The sequence below is a fragment of the Schistocerca serialis genome, chromosome 2, assembly GCF_023864345.2.
Source record: "Schistocerca serialis cubense isolate TAMUIC-IGC-003099 chromosome 2, iqSchSeri2.2, whole genome shotgun sequence".
In the NCBI taxonomy this organism is placed as follows: domain Eukaryota; kingdom Metazoa; phylum Arthropoda; class Insecta; order Orthoptera; family Acrididae; genus Schistocerca; species Schistocerca serialis.
Window position 1 is genome coordinate 845,637,750 of NC_064639.1, and position 24,473 is coordinate 845,662,222.

The 24,473-nt window shown below is 39.4% G+C and overlaps 1 protein-coding gene across 2 annotated transcripts in view; it reads left to right on the top strand.

Moving 5' to 3' along the window:
- LOC126458121 (cyclic nucleotide-gated cation channel beta-1) overlaps positions 1–24,473 on the top strand; it is a 189,518-nt gene that overhangs the window by 141,409 nt on the left and 23,636 nt on the right. For both annotated transcript variants that reach the window (XM_050094950.1, XM_050094951.1), the window contains 5 exons: positions 1,841–1,974; positions 14,293–14,451; positions 15,025–15,284; positions 19,968–20,057; positions 20,167–20,354. In XM_050094950.1, the coding sequence (XP_049950907.1) occupies positions 1,841–1,974; positions 14,293–14,451; positions 15,025–15,284; positions 19,968–20,057; positions 20,167–20,354 (831 nt within the window). The remainder of the gene's footprint in view (positions 1–1,840; positions 1,975–14,292; positions 14,452–15,024; positions 15,285–19,967; positions 20,058–20,166; positions 20,355–24,473) is intronic.

Below are 24,473 nucleotides of genomic sequence, written 5' to 3' on the forward strand. Positions count from 1 at the left end.
CCAGGACTGCTGCGAGCGTTTTACGTCGACGTCTCCCATGCCCATATTGAATAATATATGTAAGTGGCAGTTAATACTAAAATCAAAATTATACCTTTCTCACATATTTGACCTTTCCTGCCCACATTCCGTTGCTATTCCATTATGTATGGAAACATTTCTATATTTCTTGCATTCGCTGCGCCAGATTTGCACCTGGTGGCGAAAATTGGAACTAAATTTTTTTCCAGCGTAAATCGGTTCCGCATCAACACATTAGTATATCTACCAAGTTTTTGCTGCCATACGATAATTACAGTCCACAGCGGACCTACGTGAGTAGTTGCGCTTTATAACCACCCGGTATTTCTCTTAGGGCGTAACATGCGCGCAACGCCACCAGCTGGCATTAAATGTCGCGGTGGGCAGTGGCCATTATACACCACTGGCCATTAAAATTGCTACACCCCGAAGATGACGTGCTATAGACGCGAATTTAACCGACAGGAAGAAGATGCTGTGATATGCATATGATAAGCTTTTCAGAGCATTCACACAAGGTTGGCGCCGGTGGCGACACCTACAACGTCTGAAATGAGAACAGTTTCCAACCGATTTCTCATACACAAACAGCAGTTGACCGACGTTGCCTGGTGAAACGTTGCTGTGATGCCTCGTGTAAGGAGGAGAAATGTGTACCATCACGTTTCTGACTTTGATAAAGGTAGGATTGTAGCCTATCGCGATTGCAGTTTATCGTATCGCGACATTGCTGCTCGCGTTGGTCGAGACCCAATTACTGTTAGCAGAATATGCAATCGGTGGGTTCCGGAGGGTAATACGGAAGGCCATGCTGGATCCCAACGGCCTCGTATCACTAGCAGTCGAGATGACAGGCATCTTCTCCGCATGGCTGTAACGGGTCGTGCAGCCACGTCTCGATCCCTTAGTCAGCAGATGGGGACGTTTGCAAGACAACAACCATCTACACGAACAGTTCGACGACGTTTGCAGCAGCATGGACTATCAGCTCGGAGACCATGGCTGCGGTTACCCTTGACGCTGCATTACAGGCAGGAGCGCCTACGATGGTGTACTCAACAACGAATCTGGGTGCACGAATGGCAAAACGTCATGTTTTCGGATGAATCCAGGTTCTGTTTACAGCATCATGATGGTTGTATCCGTGTTTGGCGACATCATGGTGAACGCTCATTGGAAGTGTGTATTCGTCATCGTCATACTGGCGTATCACGCGGTGTGATGGTATGGGGTGCCATTGGTTTCACATCTCGGTCACCTGTTGTTCGCGTTGATGGCACTTTGAACAGTAGACGTTACATTTCAGATGTGTTATGACCCGTGGCTCTATCCTTCATTCGGTCCCTGCAAAAACCTACATTTCAGCAGGATAATGCACGACCGCAAGTTGCAGGTCCTGTAGAGGCCTTTCTTGATACAGAAAATGTTCGACTGCTCCCCTGGCCAGCACATTCTTCAGATGTCTCACCAACTGAAAACGTCTGGTCAATGGTGACCAAGCAACTGGCTCGTCACAATACGCCAGTCACTACTCTTGATGAACTGTGGTATCGTGTTGAAGCTGCATGGGCAGCTGTACCTGTACACGCCATCCAAGCTCTGTTTGACTCAAGGCCGTTATTACGGCCAGAGGTGGTTGTTCCGGGTACTGATATCTCAGGATCTATCCACCCAAAGTGCGTGAAAATGTAATCTAGTATAATATATTTGTCCAATGAATACCCGTTTATCGTCTGCATTTCATCTTGGTTTAGAAATTTTAATGGCCAGTAGTGTATTTTGGCTCATTAGTGTGAATGCTTGTACTGCGCTGTTGCAGCCTCCAGCGTGATGGGCAGATGGTCATCCAGCGGCGGCTGCGTGAGCTGGTGAGGGCGTTCGCGGAGCGCGCGCTGCGCGTGCGGCGGCGCCTCGAGCTGCCGCCCACGCCCTCCACCGACAGCAGCGGACAAGGTGGGTCGCAGCTCCTCACTCCAGTGTCTACAAAAGCAGTGGCAGTCGCGAAGTTTAGCTGTTTACACGTCAGAATCTTTCTCTGTGAGACACTTCAGATTTGGTTGAAATGGCTCTGAGCACTATGGGACTTAACATCTGTGGTCATCAGTCCCCTAGAACTTAGAACTACTTAAACCTAACTAACCTAAGGACAGCACACATATCCATGCCCGAGGCAGGATTCGAACCTGCGACCGTAGCGGTCACGCGGTTCCAGACTGAAGCGCCTAGAACCGCACGGCCACACCGGCTGGCTGACACTTCAGAGACAGCCGATAAAAAAGTGTGACGAATATTTGCAACTGCAAGGACCAGTTCTGTCTACTGGAATATTTGTGAAGGTAAACAGGTGCAACATGAAGAAACAGCCCTCATCTGCCGCAGAAGATTCTTTTCAGTTGATAATAAGACAAAGTTTGTAAGCCATTCTTGAAGTTGTCAACTACATACACTGCGTGACAACTGCTAAGGAACAGAGACATTGTTGGACACAAGTAATGACAAGCAGTGAATGACGACACGAAATACAGTACATACTGGTGTGTAATGGAGGTGAAGTCGTATATTTATAACGAAAAATGGTACAGATTTCCACGCAGAAAAGTAGGATAACAGAAATATGAGGGTCACTCCAAAAGAAATGCGCACTATTTTTTTTTAAATACAGTTTTCATTCTGCATGTGTGAAAGTCTTGCAGTGTGTAGATACGTCCTTCCCACTTGTTTTCAAACTTAGTTCAACCTGTTCCCGTGAGTGGCGCCGTCACAGCATGTCTTCAAGATGGCTGCTACACTTGACGTTCGTCAGAAGCAACGTGCTGTCATAGAATTCCTGTGCTGTGAAAACGAGACAGTGGGAAACGTCCACAAGAGGTTGAAAAAGGTGTATGGAAATGCTGCCGGTCGGTGGGCAAGCAGGTTACGGGATGGAAGTGGGCACGGCAATATTGAGGATTGTCCTTGCAGTGGCAAGCCTTGTACTGCTCACGCTCCAGACAATGTGCAGAGAGTTAATGAATTGGTGACTGCTGACAGACGGCTCACAGTGAACGAATTGTCACGCTATGTTGGGCTAGGGGAAGGAAGTGCTTGCAGAATACTGAAAGTGCTGGCCTTAAAAAAGGTTTGTGCCTCTTGGGTTCCCAGGATGTTGACAGTGACTCACAAAGAATCGAGAAAAACGGTATGCAGAGAACTTTTGGAACAGTACGAGAATGGTGGAGATGAATTTCTTGGAAGAATTGTGACAGGTGATGAAACATGGCTCCATCATTTTTCGCCAGAGACGAAGAGGCAATCAGTAGAGTGACATCATGCAAGTTCACCCAAGAAAAAATAATTCAAAACCACACATTCTGCTGGAAAAGTTATGGTTACAGTGTTTTTAGATTCTGAAGGACTCTTGCTTGTGGACATCATGCCAAGTGGAACCACCACAATTTATGATGCACATGTGATGACACTGAAGAAACTTCAGGCTCGACTGAGTCGTGTTCCACCACATCGGCAAAAGCAGGATGTTTTGCTGTTGCACGACAATGCACGGCCACATGTCAGTCAAAAAACCATGGAAGCGATCACAAAACTCGGATGGACAACACTGGAACGCCCACCTTACAGTCCTGACCTGGCTCCATGTGACTATCATCTCTTTGGAAAACTGAAAGACTCTCTTCGTGGAACAAGGTTTGAAGATGGTGACTCCCTTGTGCACGCTGCCAAACAGTGGCTCCAACAGGTTGGTTCAGAATTTTACCGTGCGGGTATACAGGCGCTGGTTCCAAGAAGGCTTAAGGCAGTTGAGAGGGATGGAACTTATGTGGAGAAATGAAAATATTGTTCCTAAAGGATGTATCTACACACTGTAAAACTTTCAAACATGTAGAATAAAAGATGGATTTAAAAAAATAGTGTGCATTTCTTTTGGAGTGACCCTTGTAAATAACTGTCATCTCTAACACAGGTCAGACACCCAACATTAAGATCAATATCGGACTCTCAAGCACTAAGGTACATTTTGCACGCTGACTACCAAACTGTTGTGGAGTCCTTGGAGGATATTGTCCCATGGCTCTTTCAAGGCGGCTTCCAGTTCTTGCACAGTTCAGGAAGGGGATGTTCATTGAGAAACACGTTTGCCAAGAGAATCTCAGGCATAAGCTGTAGGATCAGGTCGGGAGAGTATAAATGCCATTACATAGGTTCAGTTTCTTCACCTTCCAACGCGTTTGACACGTCAACAGCCCTGTGAGGTTGGACATTGTCATCCATAAACAGAAAGTCAGGACCTACAACACCTGTAAACAGATAGATAAATCCAGAATAACCTCCCTGCAATACCACTGTGGAAGTTGATGATGCCCCTCACAAAAATTTGCAGCTGTGTTTGGTCATTCTGCAAATGCTTTCCAACACCATAACGCCTACGTCATACCGATGATGTTCGTGCACATTCTGTGATGTTTAATGTGTTCCCCTCTCTCTCCACATGAACTGGTGACCAGAATCATTTGCCACTGTAAAGTGGGATTCGTCATCACTCTGCCTAGTGTTGCTGGCCCCAACCAGCACGCTCCATACAACAACAAACTCTTTCTCGGTGATGACGTGGTTAAAGTGGGATGCATGTAACAGGCTTTCAAACATACAAATTAGCTTGATTTTACCACCACAAAATGGCTGCATCACTGACGTGTGTACCCATAACTGTTGCAAAGTCTACAGTGATCTGCCTACGAGTGAGATATCCATTCCTCTTTGCCACTGGGCCTATATATGGATCTCCTTGTGGTGTGGTGGTCCATCTCTGACCGCCAGCATGCTTTCACTTAGTATTTTAATAACGAGATGACACTTTTTGACACACCGATTACTGTGACCACAGTAGTGATACTTTGACAGGCTTCAAGCAATCGCAATCGCAAGCACTCAAATGACGTCTTTGAGACATGTTACCCACACCAAATATCTGAACTGTCAAATGCATAAAGATCATTCATGCACATGCTCCACTGCAACTGAGTCATCTCATTTCTACATCTCCATTTACTAGCAATTGTCAGTTGTTTAGTTGCAGTAGGGAGTTCTTCCTTAGAAAGTGTCAGTTGTTCCTTAAAAATTGTCAAGCAGTGTACATAACTTTAAGCTGGAGTCTGATATTCCCCCCCCCCCTCCCCCCCCCCTCCCCCCCCCACCCCTCCCGCCCCTGCCCTCCACTCTCCTCTAAAGTAAAGTCTTGGTCGTTGTGACAGCCTGATATGTAGCTAGACCAAAGGCTAAGTTAGGTTTAAATATAATAGTGGACAAGTCTCTGATAAGGAGGAGGCTTACCATATAGTCGGGATTGGCCAAGACTGTTCTGGTTTTTTAGTACTGTCTGGGATAATGTCCAGAGATGCAAGAGTGTCAGGGATTTGAGACTTTTATCACTGGCAAGGACTTTTTTTTTTAAATTCTAGTTCCAGCAGCTGAAGGTCTCTCTCTCTCTCTCATACCACATATACCAATGATCCCAACCCATTTAACCATTTATTTTAAGAGACTTCTATTTCCAGTCAACATTTCCTTTGCAACACAAGTAAACAAGGCTCAAACCAGAGAAAGGGGGAGAAAAGAAAGCAGAAAAAGACGGGAAAAAATAAACACAATAAATGGTTCAAATGGTTCTAAGCACTATGGGACTTAGCATCTGAGGTCATCAGTTCCCTAGACTTAGAACTACCTAAACCTAACTAACCTAAGGACATCACACACATCCATGCCCGAGGCAGGATTCGAACCTGCGACCGTAGCGGCAGCGCAGTTCCGGACTGAAGCGCCTAGAACTGCTCGGCCACAATGCCCGCCAAAAATAAACACAGAAAGAGGGAAGGAGGAGATGGACAGAGAGAGGGAGGAAGAGGAGAATGACAGAAAAAAGGAGGAGGTGACGGACAGAGGAAGGAGGAGGAAGAGGAGATGGACAAAGAGAGGGAGGGGGGGGGGAGAAGATGCGCAGAGGGAGGAGAGGAGATAGAGATTAGAATGTACATCCAATTCCAATATGTATTTAGCAATTGCGAAGCAGTACTGGGTTTCTTAGTGTTGTATGAAAACTGTGTAAATTAACCTTTACCAATTTTTTTTCTATCCTTTTTATGACTGAAAAGCTTCAGTCAGCTGAGACACTGGATGCCAAAATAGTTGAAATTGGTTCCAAAATTTCACAGTGTGCAGTCTGGAGTCCACTTGGCAGTAAACTTCAAGAGATCACCAACACTTTTACGATGCATTATTATGGGAATATACATGAACACTACCTGTGATCTGAAACAGGAAATTTTAAAAAAAAAAAAAAAAAAAAAAAAAAAAGATCCATGTCAGACTTTTAGAGGTTCTTTAGCTTAACACTGTTTACATTGTTAAGAATTAAGTAGCCTGAATCTATCTCAGAACTGTCCCACCAATGTGCCCAGAATTTACAGTAAGTATCTCTAACATTTGTTGCCAAATTAACTGCAATATAATGCTTAGGATAAAGAGTTACCAGTTCATCTGCATGACTCTTTCTCATATTCTTTCAAATCAGCAACATTTGGTTTTCAAAATATTGCAGAATTAATTAGTTTTTGTTATACATTAACCAGTGTCATAAGCTCAGCTTACAATATATCAAATAAACCATAATGAGAGGGAAAATATCTGCAAAAGTATGTAAAATTAAACTGAAACTGACATCTTGCACCTTGACTTCAAACCCACAAGCAGTAGTGTAGGCTTCTTCATTCCACTTCTCATTTCAGTCTATTATCTTCTTGAAAAGTGAAGCTAGTTGACTGCAATATAAGATTTTTATCAAAAGGGATGCAGAACTCCTCTGTGTAACAGACACTTTAGGCAACCGTTTCTTTACTTCCTCATCTAGAGCTCACATTCTTTTGGCTGAATTGGGAAAAAAAGTAGCAGGTCAGTTGAAAGTGAGAAAAGAAATTATGATTTCTCCGACCTTTGACATGGCTTGCGATAGCACTGAACTGAGTCTATGAATAATCAGTGCAGTAGAAAATATTTTTATCCCTCTTGATTGTAATCCATTCAAATGACCAACCATAGCCCCAGCTCCATACTATGAGAACGTTCAAGAATTTTAAGAACTTTCATAGACTTCACCAACAGCTGTGACATAGTGAAGTACTTATGAGAAAATGCACAGAGCAGTTGTTTCAAACATAATAACTGAGACCAAAATTTGACTGACTGATCTCCATTCTTCTTTTATTTATGAGAGTATTTGAAACAGGAGTCAACTCATTCTGTATTAGATTTGAAGTTTTTGTAAATACAAAAGAAAGTTCTAAATGATGATTCAGCTTTTCGTCCTTTATTGAGTTCATCATAACTGAATGCAAGACTCTGTTGTAGCTCTACCCAGTTGTATTAAATTCTTATCCTGTTGTAAATTGCAGGCAGCAAAGTTGTGCAGCAGAATCCCACATTTGCAATGGCATTCCCTTGCTTGGATTTCTACGATTTTGCTGGTCAAGGGTATGATATGCAACAAGCTCAGTTGCTTACCTTCCCACCAATAACACAGTATACCTATTTAGTGCCAAAAACTGCTAATGCTGTTAGTGGCTATGAGATAATGTAAAACTATGTACCGAATGTGTAATTATTGATTTTTCTTAACTACGATCACATTTTCCGTAGCACAAGAAATTACAACTTTTAGTTCTTCTAACATCACACAAAGGCCCACTCACAGGAACTGGTATCCTGGGGTAGCGCCCTTCCTGGAGCTCCCACTTGTACAACCCTTTCAGAGAACATCGGTCCTTACCTGAATTGTAGAGCATAGTCAGTGTGAACTTAGAATTTTGCTGTGATTCATGGAAAATGGGCAATGCTAATCCCAAGATATTCTATAATATCAACAGTTATCACAATTTTCAACCCAATAAGGGATATTTTTATACTTTTAAAGTTCCCATTGCCAATTATTTCACCATTGTTTTCAGTATATGCTATGTAAGCAGTGCTATTTTGTGTCTATCAAATACACTCCACTGGCAAGGACAATGTGAAGCCGCCAAGCTATCAAACCATGGCTGTACTATATTTCATTATGAAATTTTTACGGTTATATTGTTTGTAGCTCATCAGTGTTTCATGTTGTTTCCTGCAGCAATTTCTAGACACACTCTCTTTCCTGGCTGAGCAGTTCTTGCACATATTAGCACTTCATCTCTATCTTCAATTCCAGTTTTATTAGATTTCTTATACACAAGTTCATAGTGTGTGGGGTCTTAATTTTCAGGATGAAATGTATTTATTTAGATTTATACTTGCCTTATTTGGCACTAAGAAGACTTGAGATGGTCAGTTCCATGGAGTACTAAATTTTTGGTTCAAAATTTTTGGTCATCCTTGAATAAATTTACCATAAAAAGAAATTAAATTTTGTATTATAAGCTGTACAGTGTGGTTGTAATTAAACTTTCACTACTAGAACCAGTCTAGAAGGAGTGCTCTAGGGAAGTGTGATAGAACTGTTGTATTTTCTATATACATAAAGGATCTGGCAGACAGAGTGGGCAGCAATTCGCAGTTCTTTGTAGATGATGTTGTGGTGTACAAGAAGCTGTCAAAGATAAGTTACTGTACATTGATACAAGACAACCTAGACAAAACTTCTCTTTGGTCTGATGAATGGCAGCTGGCTCTTAATGCAGAAAAATCTAAGTTAATGTGGATGATTTGGAAAAAACAAACCCTTGATGTTCATATAGAGTATTAGTAATGCCCCACTTGACACAGTCACGTTGTTTAAATATCTGGGCATAATGCTGCAAAGCGATATGAAATGGAATGAACATGTGAGGATTGTGGTAGGGAAGGCAAATCGTTGACTTTGATTTATTAGGAGAATTTTAAAAACATATGGTTCATTTGTAAAGGAGACCACATATTGGACTCTTGCATGACCTATTCTTGAGTACTGTTAGAGTGTTAGGGATCCGCACCTGGTCAGATTGAAAGAAGACACCGAAGCAATTCAAAGGCAAGCTGTTAGATTTGTTACTGGTGGCTTCGATAAGGATGCTTGTGTTACGGATATGCTATTGGAGCTTAAGTGGGAATCCATGGAGTAAAGAAGACTTTCATTTCAGGGAACATCACTAAGAAAATTTAGAGAGCTGATTGCAGATCAATTCTACTGTTACCAACATACATTTCGCATAGGGACCACGAAGATAAGATTCGAGAAATTTGGGCTCATTCTTAGACATGTAGATAGTCACTTTTTCCCTTGCTGTATCTGAAAGTGCAACAGGAAAGAAAATGAGTAGTTGTAATAAAGGAAATCCTCTGCCACACACCTTACGGCGACTTGTGGAGTATGTCTGTAGATGTAGCAGTAGAAAACTGTTTATTACTAGACAAGAGGAGTAGGGCTCTACTTGTTAAGCTGTTTTATCAAAACAAAAACAACAATGCTGCTGCTCTTCATGAATATTGACACATTAAATGAATATGGAGACGTCCTCTTACTACACTGGGGCTGAGGAACATGATTCGGAAGTTCACATTAACTGGCAATTTGGGAATTGTTCCCGGGAGAGGCCCTTGATAAATTGGGCCACAAATTGTTGAAGAAGTTACTGTTGGCATGGCTATGAATGTCTTTGAGCAGTGCATGAACTGTTTAATGACAACTGAACATTCCATGATCCACATCCCACCTAAGATGTTTCGGGCAGCAGTAGAACAATCTCTAGTGTGGTTCCAGGCTGTTTTGGACGCAGATGGTCATTACATTGAGCAAAGTTTGTAATGTGGAATGTAAACATGGAGTGCAAGTAACAAATTAATGGTTGGAAATGAAAACCTCGTAACTCCATTTTGCTAAATTTTACAGGAGAGGCAAAACAGTTTCTTAAAAAATAATGTAAAGTGATACAGATAAAGTTGCTACATGTCTAACTACACTGGTGTCCAAAATTAAAGCAACAAACAGCTATTTTCACATCCTGTGTCTAATTCACAATATAGTCATACAAATTGTCAACAGATGTCCATAGGATCATGTTCTACACAGAAGATGGCATTCCGATCAATAGACAACCATGCCAACAATGACATCAGGGCACCTACCAAACAGCGTAGTGTTTGCCAGGTAGTCCCACAACCACAGTCACTGTGTGCACTGTCACAGGTGGTGCAGTATGGCACAGAGAAGATGTCTACCAGTCACTCTGCAGTAGAGAGCCGTAGGAAGAATGGATGCAAGATAGTCGCAAACTGATGTGGCCTGATGGCTTAATGTGAATTGTTCTGTTGTTTCTTGGATGTTGCAACAGTTTATAAAGATGAAAACTGTATCCCGAAGGCCAGGGCAGGGCTGATCGCATGTGACATCATAAAGAGAGGACCATTATTTGGCTGTAAGGACAGGACGTACCACCTTAGTAGTGCACTGCAGCTGGCATCTGACCGCACAGCACCCACTGGAAGTGTTGTACTGAGGCAAACAGTGTACAGATGGCTTCGACAGAGTGGCCTTTATTGTCAGAGACCTGCTGTATGTACAGCGGGGAGTTGCAGGAAGATCTGCAGGGGATTGACACTTAGTATAGGGATTGGTGATTTGGACTCAACATGAACAGTTACAATGTGCAGTACATAAAGAGGCAGGAAGACCCATTATTCTATGATTGCAGAACAATCACTGAAATGTAGCATGTAATAAGCAGTGATGATGTGGGTCTGGGAACAGACTGACAGGCTCTCTGTTCACATTTCATTCAGTGGTATGATGGGTAAAGGAACTGGCTTCCTAGAACTACAAAAGGTGAAGCTCATCAGCTGGTGAGCCAGTGGCACAAGCATTTTTGAAATGATGAACCTTCAGAACTGATCATGTTCTTCACTTTATCAAGATTGGACTAATGGCACATTGTGAGAACTGTAGAGCTCTATGCACCAATGATGTCTGAATTCAACATTGACTTGATGTTTATGTATGCCAACCTACATGCTGCTGTGAAACAGATCATTCAACACATTTATCAATTACAATCCTGTCAGTCAGTGAAAATGCTTTGTATGGCTGCCCTAAGTAGTTAGATAGTGCCTGCACACATGATAAATGGCAAAGACTTGAACTTGCTCAACAGGACCAAAACTAACCTGGTGCTGACTGACAACTTGTAGGCCAGAAATGTTTGAACATGGGGCCAAATCAGGGATGCCCACATGTGGTACCCTTTGCCTCCAAAGTTGTGCAAGCAATGAGCTTTACAGATATTACCATATCCAGTTGATGTTGGCAAAAACGTACTGCAGACAGGATCAATGTTGACTGTTGTGGGTTGTAACAGCAGGTAGATTGACAGCTGTACAGCAAATCACATAAGAGTTCACTGCTGAGCCACAACTGTATACAGCTATACCAGTGGGAACAGCTGCCTGGCCAATGAGTATATATATCTGTACTCACTACACTTTTCAGAGCAAAATACAAATTAGCGTGGGCGCACGACCATGACAAAGTTGGGAAAGGTCTTATGGTCTAATGAATTTGGGTATGTATTGGTAAATGCTGACTGCAGGACAGGAGTATATGGAAAACATAAAATGATTCATGCTACTTGCCAAAAAGCCATAGTTTAGGTAAGTAATTGGAGATATCATTGTGTGGGGGCCCCTTACATACCTGCAATCATGTCTTACCAGCAGGTGATATGAGAATTGATTGCACATCCATTTGACAGGCTACAGTACCTCTCAAGTGACTTCTGACTTCAGCAAGACAATGAACCAGTCTGTCAATATTGTATGGTGTCATAATGGTTTGAAGAAGACCTTAGACACCTGATTACAATCGTATAGGACACCTTGCAGTGGTACTAATCTGGTTTGAGTCTCATCTTATTGGTAATGCCTTATTGAAAACTTTTAGAGTATTGAAATAAGTTACACAATACTGGGCACAACACCACTTTTTATTGTTGCACTTGGCCACAAATTTATTAACTTTAAACTGATATTCTGGACAATGACCAGTTTGCTAACACTTCTACTCACATATTAAGAGAACCAGACTAGACCTCACAATCAGTGGCAATTTCAGTGGCAACACTCATGCTGAAACTCCTCATCTCAAAATCACAGTTTATAAAGCACAGCCAGTTGAGCATAATTTGTTATTAACATAAACATAGTTTTGCTCATAACTATGAAAGAAGTTCACAGAGACATTCCACACATATAGATTGTTAATGAGATAAATGACACTGACAGATTAATTGGTGTTAGCAGATTGTTATCCGTTTCTTGATGACACTTGATCTAGATGAACACAAACTTGCATTGACATGTTGACAGAGCAATTTGTAGGCACTACATTCATTACAAAATTGTAGACACCAGCATTGGGATATTAGCACAATGACTGTGATAGATAGACTTTCACAGAGATGTTAGTCACATATTATTTCACCTGGAAATCTTTACATACATTGATGTTACTTTTGAGATAGCTCTACATGGACAGAAAATTCTTGGGTGCCATGGGTTATTTCAAGATTTGCGTATTAAATTTTTGAATTTTAAAAAATGTGTATTTGTTTATAAAGCATGTGGTTGAAATTTGCTAGAGTAGAGTAGGTCCAGGCAATAATTTGGTTCACATAAGTATTTATTTAGTACATAACAAAAGTTTACAGAACTACTTTGTGTGTCTGCACTGGGAATTACTCATTTACAAGTACATTTGCCATATTTGACATTATGATAATTCATGCAAACTCCTAATTGGTGGCTTAATTGATTGTCATTCAATCCAGACAAACTGGGGCACCAAAAATATACTGGTAAACTTTGGAATTACACAGTTATAATGGCACAAACGTGTCTGGACTTCAGTGCTAATTATCTCCCAAATAAATTAGTTTCCTGAAAATTAAAATATGTTACTGTAAAGCCAAAACTCATAGATTTCTAATGGTAGCTCGCAATATTTCTAAATTCACTGTTTAGCTCCAGTAAGATCTACCATTACACACTGTTATGATAATTTCAGTCATTGATTACTTTTAATCAGCATGGTTTTAAGTAAAGGTAAGCATATCACTATAATCAGCATACTGACAATTATCATCTCAATAATGAATTTACATGGAATATGGCCTGAATAACATTTTGATAGATTTGTTCATATACACAACATGGATAACTAGACTTAAAATGAAAAAGGAGAAAAATATAGTTATTAAAAAGCAGTGCAACAATAGCCAGTGGAAGAATTCCAGCTTGCTCTGTTTCAACCTCTGGACTCTTCAAGTCTCCATTGCTTGTGGGCAGAGGTCGAGCAGTCATGGTTCAGGACGGCTCCCCAATGCATTTACTGTGTCAGTCCCATTGTATCATTTAGAGAGAGAGAATTCAAGACAATGAATGCTCAGTATCTGTTGAAAAATAATATCTCACACAAATTCTCCATCAATCATTGAGGGAGCTTCATTTTGCTCTCAACACAGCTACAAAGGTGAGACAAGCAATGTGCACTGCTTGGTTAGCACAGTATATATGGTGAATGGAAGAAACGATATTGAGCCAGACTAAAAGCAAATATGCTATGCTGTAAAAACAGGCAGCCTGTGTCAAATATTCAGGTGGTTTCAAACCCTCATATTTTCAAATGATGAATTGGTTCACAGGCTCAGATGTACTGGCATACAAAACATATAAACATATCTTGATATTTTTGCCAGTGTCCACATACTTTAGAAACAGACTGTCACAGCACCCTTCATTCCCACAAAGGCATTGCTTCTTTAGGGTTGACAAACCCTGCTCAGTGGTAAAGTCTTGTCAGACAAGTTATACAGTATATACTTTGTATAATACATGAACAAATTGCCTCAGAGTTTTAATTTTTAATTATCTTATAGTATAATACATTATAGTAGCATGGAGAGCTGCATCAAACCAGTCTCAGGACTGAAGACCACAACAACAACAACAATACATTTTAATGATCATTTACATTTTAACATGCTAGATACATAACAAATTATGTCTGCATGTTGTGTTGTACTACAGATGTAGAATAAGGGAAATCCAGGATGTTTTAGGTGTAGAATAAGAATGCACCTGATTCATAGCTAATGCACATCCTAATACTTAATCACATTAACATAATGTAACAGTTTTCAATTTACAAAAGTTAACAGAATTCAAATGTACAGAAAAGTATAATAATGTTACAAATGTACTTGACTGTTTCTGTTTCAGCTGATAGCAATGGTATTTCTTCCCCACCACTGTATGAATGTGTTGAGACTGTCAACAGTGAGGAGCAGGAACAATTACCATGCACATTCAGCCTCAGCTGCAAGTCTTTTTTGAAGATTTTTGATTGTTTCAAATGTAATACAGTCCTTGATCCACAAGGTATGTTGGAAGAGCCATGTCACTTGTGTAGTGATCTATAAACTGTCTGTATGATTATAATGTGTAACATAAAAATGAAGATATGTGTGTCCGTTGGGGTTTTTCATCTTGAATAATTTGAAGAGATCAGACATCACATTCTCTCTCTCTCTCCTCTCTCTCTCTCACACACACACACACACACACACACACACACACACACACACACACACACACACATAAATGTCTGTCCACATGAAAAGTGATAGATGAAGTCTAATTACTCCAGCTCACTAAACAGCATTTAACACAATGTAAGCAGACGTATGTATTATTTGGCATCTCAGATACTTATCAAATAAAACTACTTTATTTTAATTTTAAATATTTTGACTGTAAGACAAGTATTGGACTGCAGTTTTGTTATACGTAAAATTAAATTTTTGATAGGGTTATTGTTTGAACAAAGTTTTTTTGTACATTGTAAAATAAGCATCTGATTTCGAAACTTGTGCTCTGTGATCTGAATAAAAAGTTTAATCATATGGTTTTAAAAATGCATTCAAAGTGTACTGGTAAATACTTATTCTCCAGGGATATGCTACGTGCTTTGGTTGCTTCTTGTTACTGTGTGCTACTCTTACAACTGCTGGGTGATCCCACTCAGAAGCACATTTCCATATCAAACAGAAGAAAACACACCAGTGTGGTTAGCACTGGATTACTCTGCTGATGCTGTCTATTTGATGGACATTCTATTTTTTAAACCGAGGCTGACCTACCTTAGTGATGGATTTTGGGTGAAAGACACGAAACTTACTCGTCAAAGATACTTCAGAAAGTGGCAGTTCAAGGTATGGTACAGATGTCTAGAAATTGGTGGCACTGATGATTTTCCTGAAATGTGATAGTTACCTAAATGTTGCACAAATAATTTGCATACTTTTTGGAATTATTTAAACTGAGTTGCCTTTCAGGTTGTTCAACATAATTCATATAACATTGCAACAAAAAACATTTAATATTCATTATTAGTATGTTATTCTATAACAAGTATTTTATTCTTTTACACTGATATGAGTACAGTAACGAATTTACAAACAGAGATTAATCTCTGGAATGAAAAAGTTGTCACAAAAAAAAACATCCAATTTAATTTTACAGTTTATTTTGAAATCTGTCAACATTGTATATAATTTACCGAATGACAACAAAAAGACGTCTTCTGCATTGTTCTCCCCCCCCCCCAATCTCTCTCTCTCTCTCTCTCTCTCTCTCTCTCTCTCTCTCTCTCTCTCTCTCTCTCTCTCTCTCTCTCCCTCTCTCCCTCCCTCCCTCCCCCCCTTTTCTTAGTTAGTCAAACACACACACACACACACACACACACACACACACACACTGGCAAATATAATTGAGTTTAAAATTCACTTAAGGAACTGTTGATGGAAATCTTCAAAGAGATTCTTAAGACTGATCTGTAATCAATTAAAATGTTGTTACGATTTTTGCTTATAAGGTGAAATGGAACTTCAGTACCAATATCACTTACTGAAGTCTGGAGAGATAAAATATCTACTCACCAAGCAGCAGCAGGAGAAATACATATAAGGATATTAAATTTACAAGCTTTTGGAGGCAGTGTCTCCTTCTGGTGGGAGGATTGAAGGGGAAGGGTGAAGGGAAAGAACGGGCGAGGTCTAGGAAATGAGGAGAGTTTGGAAAAGTTGTCCAAACCCCCAAGTCAGAGGAGATTTATCAGATGGGCTGAGAAGGAAAGACTGATTGTTGACTATACCACCTCTGAGGAGGAGGAGGAGGTAAGGTAGAGGTTAAGGGATGAAAGAGGCAGATATGAAGTGAAAACCAGGGTGTGAGAAAGATGTCATGGAGGATTTAGATAAAGAAAGTATAGAAACAAATTTCTGAGAACTCAGTTCCTGACATGATACTATCTCAGGCAATGTGAGTTGTAACTGTTGACTACTTTTCATTTGCTATCAGACAACATAATATGTCTTTAGCTTACGTTGTTTTGTTGTTGTTGTGTTCTTCAGTTCCGAGACTGGTTTGATGCAGCTCTCCATGTTACTCTATCCTGTGCAAGCTTCTTCATCTCCCAGTACCTACTGCAACCTACATCCTTCTCAATCTGCTTAGTGTATTCATCTCTTGGTCTCCCTCTATGATTTTTACCCTCCACGCTGCCCTCCAATTCTAAATTGGTGATCCCTTGATGCCTCAAAACATGTCCTGCCAACCAATCCCTTCTTCTGGTCAAGTTGTGCCACAAACTTCTCTTCTCCCCAATCCTATTCAATACTTCCTCATTAGTTATGTGATCTACCCATCTAATCTTCAGCATTCTTCTGTAGCACCACATTTCGAAAGCTTCTATTCTCTTCTTGTCCAAACTATTTATCGTCCATATTTCACTTCCATACATGGCTACACTCTATACAAATACTTTCAGAAATGACTTCCTGACACTTAAATCTATACTTGATGTTAACAAATTTCTCTTCTTCAGAAACGCTTTCCTTGCCATTGCCAGTATACATTTTATATCCTCTCTACTTTGACCATCACCAGTTATTTTGCTCCCCAAATAGCAAAACTCCTTTACTACTTTAAGTGTCTCATTTCCTAATCTAATTCCCTCAGCATCACTCAACTTAATTGGACTACATTCTATTATCTTCATTTTGCTTTTGTTGATGTTCATCTTATATCCTCCTTTCAAGACACTGTCCATTCCGTTCAACTACTCTTCCAAGTCCTTTGCTGTCTCTGACTGAATTACAATGTCATCGGCGAACCTCAAAGTTTTTATTTCTTCTCCATGGATTTTAATACCTAATCCGAATTTTTCTTTTGTTACCTTCACTGCTTGCTCAATATACAGATTGAATAACATCGGGGAGAGACTACAACCCTGTCTCACTCCCTTCCCAACCACTGCTTCCCTTTCATGTCCCTCGACTCTTATAACTGCCATCTTGTTCCTGTACAAATTGTAAATAGCCTTTCGCTCCCTGTATTATACCCCTGCCACCTTCAGAATTTGAAAGAGAGTATTCCAGTAAATATTGCCAAAAGCTTTCTCTAAGTCTACAAATGGTAGAAATGTAGGTTTGTCCTTCCTTAATCTAGCTTCTAGGATAAGTCGTAGGGTCAGTATTGCCTCACATGTTCCAACATTTCTACGGAATCCAAACTGATCTTCCCCGAGGTCGGCTTCTACCAGTTTTTCCATTCGTCTGTAAATAATTCGTGTTAGTATTTTGCAGCTGTGACTTATTAAACTGATAGTTCGGTAATTTTCACATTTGTCAACACCTGCTTTCTTTGGGATTGGAATTATTATATTCTTCTTGAAGTCTGAGGGTATTTCGCCTGTCTCATACATCTTGCTCACCAGATGGTAGAGTTTTGTCATGACTGGCTCTCCCAAGGCCGTCAGTAGTTCTAATGGAATGTTGTCTACTCCCGGGGCCTTGTTTCGACTCAGGTCTTTCAGTGCTCTGTCAAACTCTTCACGCTGTATCGTATCTCCCATTTCATCTTCATCTACATCCTCTTCCATTTCCATAATATTGTCCTCAAGTACATCGCCCTTGTATAGACCCTCTATATACTCCTTCCACCTTTCTGCTTTCCCTTCCTTGCTTAGAACTGGGTTTCCATCTGAGCTCTTGATGTTCATACAAGTGGTTCTCTTATCTCCAAAGGTCTCTTTAATTTTCTTGTAGGCAGTATCTATCTTACCCCTAGTGAGATAAGCCTCTACACCCTTACATTTGTCCTCTAGCCATCCCTACTTAGCCATTTTGCACTTCCTGTCGATCTCATTTTTGAGACGTTTGTATTCCTTTTTGCCTGCTTCATTTACTGCATTTTTATATTTTCTCCTTTCATCAATTAAATTCAATATTTCTTCTGTTACACAAGGATTTCTACTAGCATTCGTCTTTTTACCTACTTGATCCTCTGCTGCCTTCATTATTTCATCCCTCAAAGCTACCCATTCTTCTTCTACTGTATTTCTTTCGCCCATTCCTGTCAATTGTTCCCTTGTGCTCTCCCTGAAACTCTGTACAATCTCTGGTTCTTTCAGTTTATCCAGGTCCCATCTCCTTAAATTCCCACCTTGTTGCAGTTTCTTTGGTTTTAATCTACAGGTCATAACCAATAGATTGTGGCCAGAGTCCACATCTGCCCCTCGAAATGTCTTACAATTTAAAACCTGGTTCCTAAATCTCTGTCTTACCATTATATAATCTATCTGAAACCTGTCAGTATATCCAGGCTTCTTCCATGTATACAGCCTTCTTTTATGATTCTTGAACCTAGTGTTAGCTATGATTAAGTTGTGCTTTGTGCAAAATTCTACCAGGCGGCTTCCTCTTTCATTTCTTAGCCCCAATCCATATTCACCTACTACGTTTCCTTCTCTCCCTTTTCCTACTACCGAATTCCAGTCACCCATGACTATTAAATTTTTGTCACCCTTCACTATCTGGATAATTTCTTTTATTTCATCATACATTTCTTGAATTTCTTCATCATCGGCAGAGCTTGTTGGCATATAGCCTTGTACTACTGTAGTAGGTGTGGGCTTCGTATCCATCTTGGCCACAATTATGCGTTCACTATGCTGTTTGTAGTAGCTTACCCGCATTCCTATTTTCCTATTCATTATTAAACCTACTCCTGCATTACCCCTATTTGATTTTGTGTTTATAACCCAGTATTCACCTGACCAGAAGTCTTGTTCCTCCTGCCACCGAACTTCACTAATTCCCACTATATCTAACTTTAACCTATCCATTTCCCTTTTTAAATTTTCTAACCTACCTGCCCGATTAAGGGATCTGACATTCCACGCTCTGATCTGTAGAATGCCAGTTTTCTTTCTCTTGATAACGACATCCTCTTGAGTAGTCCCCACCCGGAGATCCGAATGGGGGACTATTTTACCTCCGGAATATTTTACCCAAGAGGACGCCATCATCATTTAATCATACAGTAAAGCTGCATGCCCTCAGGAAAAATTACGGCCATAGTTTCCCCTTGCCTTCAGCCGTTCACAGTACCAGCACAGCAAGGCCGTTTTGGTTATTGTTACAAGGCCAGATCAGTCAATCATCCAGACTGTTGCCCTTGCAACTACTGAAAAGGCTGCTGCCCCTCTTCAGGAACCACACGTTTGTCTGGCCTCTCAACAGATACCCCTCCGTTGTGGTTGCACCTACGGTACGGCTATCTGTATCCCTGAGGCACGGAAGCCTCCCCACCAACGGCAAGGTCTGTGGTTCATCAGGGGGAGGCTTTAGCTTACATATTTCCTATATCAGTGAAAGTCTACATGCTTTCATTAGCTGTAGAAATATGTACATATGATAGTTTTCTACATTTCTCATAATCTAATCTATTTACCTTTCTCCTCCTTCCCATAAATTTTAAATCATTTAATACAGTAAGGACAATTAATAATTCTTTGTGTTATTATGTTTATTATAATTTTTTCTGGTTTTTAGATGGACTTGCTGTCGCTTTTACCTCTAGACTTGTTCTATCTGATGTTTGGACCCCAGCAATTACTGTTTAGACTGCCAAGACTGCTGAAGGTATCAAAATAATGAGTGTAATTTATTCACTAAGCACTCTTTAGTTATATTGGTCAGTTTTACTTAACATTGTGTAATAACTTCCATACATAACCTTCTTGTCCTGAAGGTACAGACATTTTGGGAGTTCTATGACCGTGTGGACAACATCCTCAAGTCACCGTACATAGTGCGAATGGCAAGAACTCTCTCCTACATGCTCTTCCTAATTCATGTTAATGCCTGTGCATATTATGCATTTTCACTCTGGGAAGGCCTTGGATCTAACAAATGGGTGTTTAATGGCCAAGGAAATGCGTAAGTTATCTTCAATTTATTAAAAAGTTTGAAAGACTTTTTAAGATTAACATTTAGGACATTTAATTTTATTAGCTGATACTTTTGTTTGAAGAAATTCTTTAATATCTTAAGATTCTACAAAATTATTTAACTACTGTTTTTGAAATTGTAGAATCCATAAAGAGTATGATGTGCTGTGTGGCACAGAGACCACTGGATCATAATATCATTAATCATGTGACTACACAGCAGCTACCTCACAACTATCAGATATTATATAATTTGCCAGTCACTGTGGAAACTACAAGGGATTAAAACAAAATTATCATGCAGAATGAGTGCTTTTTCTGTCTTGCCATACCCCACTGCAATTAGGGAATGATTATAAACAATACATTAACTTCAAATACAGCATTTTGTTGGGGTACATCTAACTGAAGATTTAATCACTAGTTGTCTCGTGGATGCAACAGCTGACTGGTACTGTCATCTGACCATGAAATCAGCCAGGATGTTAGCAAAATCTTTAAGGGAGGGCACTGAAACTCATGGGAGTACCTCTTTTTTAAGCTAAGATCAGTGTCCAATTATTCAAAACTGAATGAAATTAAGCTTAATGAGAAGCTCAGACAGGCAGGATTAGAGATGTTAAAATATCATGAGATACTCATTAATGTACAGTGAAAAATAATCTTAGTACGTCACAAGATTCTCATAAGAGTATAGTGGAAAATAATGTTAATATATTCTTTAGAATATCGAGGATTAAACACTGAAGTAGATGAGCTTCTTGTTCGTTTAGGACATTTAGAAACTTAGGATGGAATAGATGTGCCATGCTTGTCTGAGCATCAAATAGTCACAGCTATGGGAAAGATAAATGTAGGCGGATGTAAGCTTTCAGCTCATGTAAGTAGACACACTTATGGAGAGAGGAGGAGTTACCATATATGTTAAAATTTATCGTAATGTGAAAAATTTATAAACTGAAAGAAACTGTGTAGAACAACATATAGAAGCATGTGGCTGTGAGCTTAAAGAAAATAATGGCACTTTTATAATTGTAGCTTGTGTATAGGTCCCCATTGGGATATTTTCAGATATTTCTGAAAAACTTGGATTCTTTGTTGTGCCATCAGTCAAACAGAGGCAAGTAAATTATTGCTTGTGGCAATTTCAATGTAGATTTTCTCAAAGAGTCTGATAGAAAGTATGATCTTGAAGTATTACTTGGTTCTTTCTGTTTGACATCAGTTATTGATTTATGTACTCAGGTAGTACAGGAAAGCAGCACACTGATAGATAATGTTTTTATAGACCAAGATAAATTTAATCAAATAAAAACTTTTCCCATTAAGAATGGTCATTCTGAACCTGATGCACAGCTCATTACAGTATATAACATCGTACAGTAATTCAAAACTGCCCCAGAAAAAATGCACTCAGTTTATGACTTAACAACTGGAAATTTTATGGAAAGCTTGCAACAGTTCAACTGGGATGAGGTGTACAGGGAACCTGATGCTAATTTAAAATTTAACTTATTTATTAATACCTTTGTGAGTATATTTGAAAACAGTTTTCCAAAGAAAACAGAGAAACGCAATTGTAAGAAACCTTCTGAAAAGACATGGCTTACGAAGGGATAAAAGTATCTTGTAAACAGGAAAGGGAAATGTACCTTATAGCTGGAAGGAGTCATGATTCAGACACAGTCAAACATAATAAAAACTACTGCACTGCATTAAGAAAAGTTATTAAAAAGTCCAGAAGTATGTGCATGAGATTAGGACCTCTGGTAATAAGATTAAAACAATTTGGAATATTTTTAAAAGGGAAGTAGGGCAACTGAAGCACGAGAAGACAGTATTTCACCATTTTTTTAAGTGTTGTAGAGAAAATGGGATCCAGCTGTTCATAAGAAAATGCAAGGCAGATGCAATATCTATGCAATTTGATAAAATTGAAGTTCAACCCACCTCTCCTACTGAAATTAGGAAAATAATAAATTCACTCAAAAGTAAAAGCTCACGTGGAATTGATTGCATTTCCAATAGAGTATGAAAAACTTGTTCCCAACAAATAAGTAGAATTCTCAGGCACATATGTAGTAGCTCACAGAAACTGAGCATTTTTCAGATAGATTTAAATATATTATTGTTATACCGTTGGATAAAAAAAGGAGATAGGTCTGATACTAACAACTACTGCCCATTCTCACTTCTGACAGCTTGAAAAAGTAATGTATTCAAGAGTAGCTTCACATATTTGTAAAAATGAAGTACTAAAAAAAAAATGTCAGATTGATTTTCAGGAAGACTTTTCAACAGAAAATTTTATATATACTTTGAGTGGTCAAATTTTAAATGCTCTGAATAACAGAACATCACCCATTGGGATTTTTTGCGATCTCTTAAAGGCTTTTGACTGTGTGAATCATGAAATTCTCCTAGATAAACTTAACTGTTGTGGTACGATTTGGACACTGCACAACTGTTTTAATTCATATGTAAATGGAAGAATGCAGAAGGTTGAAATTAACAGTACAGACAGTCTCAAAAATCAGCAGTGTCCTCTAAGTAGGGGGTATCAAGGGTTCAGTTTTGGGTCCCTTATTATTCTTAATGTATATTAATGGCTTGCCGCTCTAAAGTAATGAAGATGCAAAGCTAGTTCTTTTTGCCAATGATAAAAGTATAGTAATCACATCCAACAAACCAGAATTATAAATAATGTCTTTCAGAAAAATATTAAGTGGTTCTCTGCAAATGGACTATCACTAAATATTGAGAAAACACAGTACATACAATTCTGTACACTTAATGGCATAATACCATTGATGAATATAGGCTTTGAACAGAAGTCTGTTGCTAAGGCAGAATATTCAAAACTTCTGGGTGTGTGCATAGATGAGAAATTTAATAGGAAGAAACACGTTGGTCTGCTGAGTTGGTTAGGTTCAGCTACTTATGCTATTAGAGTTGAATTTGGGTGATGAACATGTCAGTAAATTAGCCTACTGTGCCTATTTTCATTCACTGCTTTCATATGCCATCATATTTTGGGTAATTCATCATTAAGAGAAAAAGTATTCATTGCACAAAAGTGTGTAAACAGAATAATAGCTGGAGCTCATCCAAGATCACCTTGTAGTCATTTCTTTAAGGAACTGAGGATATCCACAGTACCTTTGCAACACATAATTTGTTATTAATAACCCATCCCAGTTCAAAAATAACAAAGTGCATAGCTACAACAATGGAGGAAAGGATGATAGTCACTATTCTGGGTTAAATCTGACTTTGGCACAGAAAGGAGTGAGTTATGCTGCCACAAAAATCTTTGATCATTTACCAAATAGCATTAAAAGTCTGACAGATAGCAAACCAGCATTTATTAAAAGAATTTTTGAATGACAACTCCTACTCAATAGATAAATTTTTAGATATGAAGTAGTAAATGATATAAAAAGGAGAGAGAGGGCAGGAGATTTGGGGGGGGGGGGAGGGGTGGAGGGAGAGGGGTCAGGGGAGAGGTAGATGGGAGGGAGAGATTACATTGTGTAAAGAAAACTTATGTTAAACTGATGTGTTCCTCATCATTACGAAATGTAATCATGATATCTATGGAACAAGTATTTATGTAATGCAATGAGGTGAGCTGACGGTCATGGACATTGATCAGGTAACAGTCTCATCATCATTAAATGAAAGGAATAGTGGGCAAATTTACCATACAGCATCAAAGATCATTCGGTGGCATCCATTATGGAACATTCAAAGAATCAATTCTCTATTTTGCAGAGAGTCTTGTCCCCATGTTTGTAACAAATGTGTCTACCAATAATGTTCAACAACTGGCATCTCAAACTACAGTGTCACAAAGACACCTATTGATAGTGACAAGTTGTCCTCCTAGTTATCAGATCACAGTTGTCATATATGTTCAATGGTTGGTTGTACAGTCGGTGGCAGATTTACTGGATTAAAAAAAAAAGTGACAAATTAGGATGCTACTGCCATTAGTAGTATTGTCTGATATGTAGTTAGAATTCTCTTAAAACTCAGCGATGGATGATGTTTTTACAGAGATAGTGTTTTTCATGTAATAGTACCTTCAAACAATACTGTCAGGATA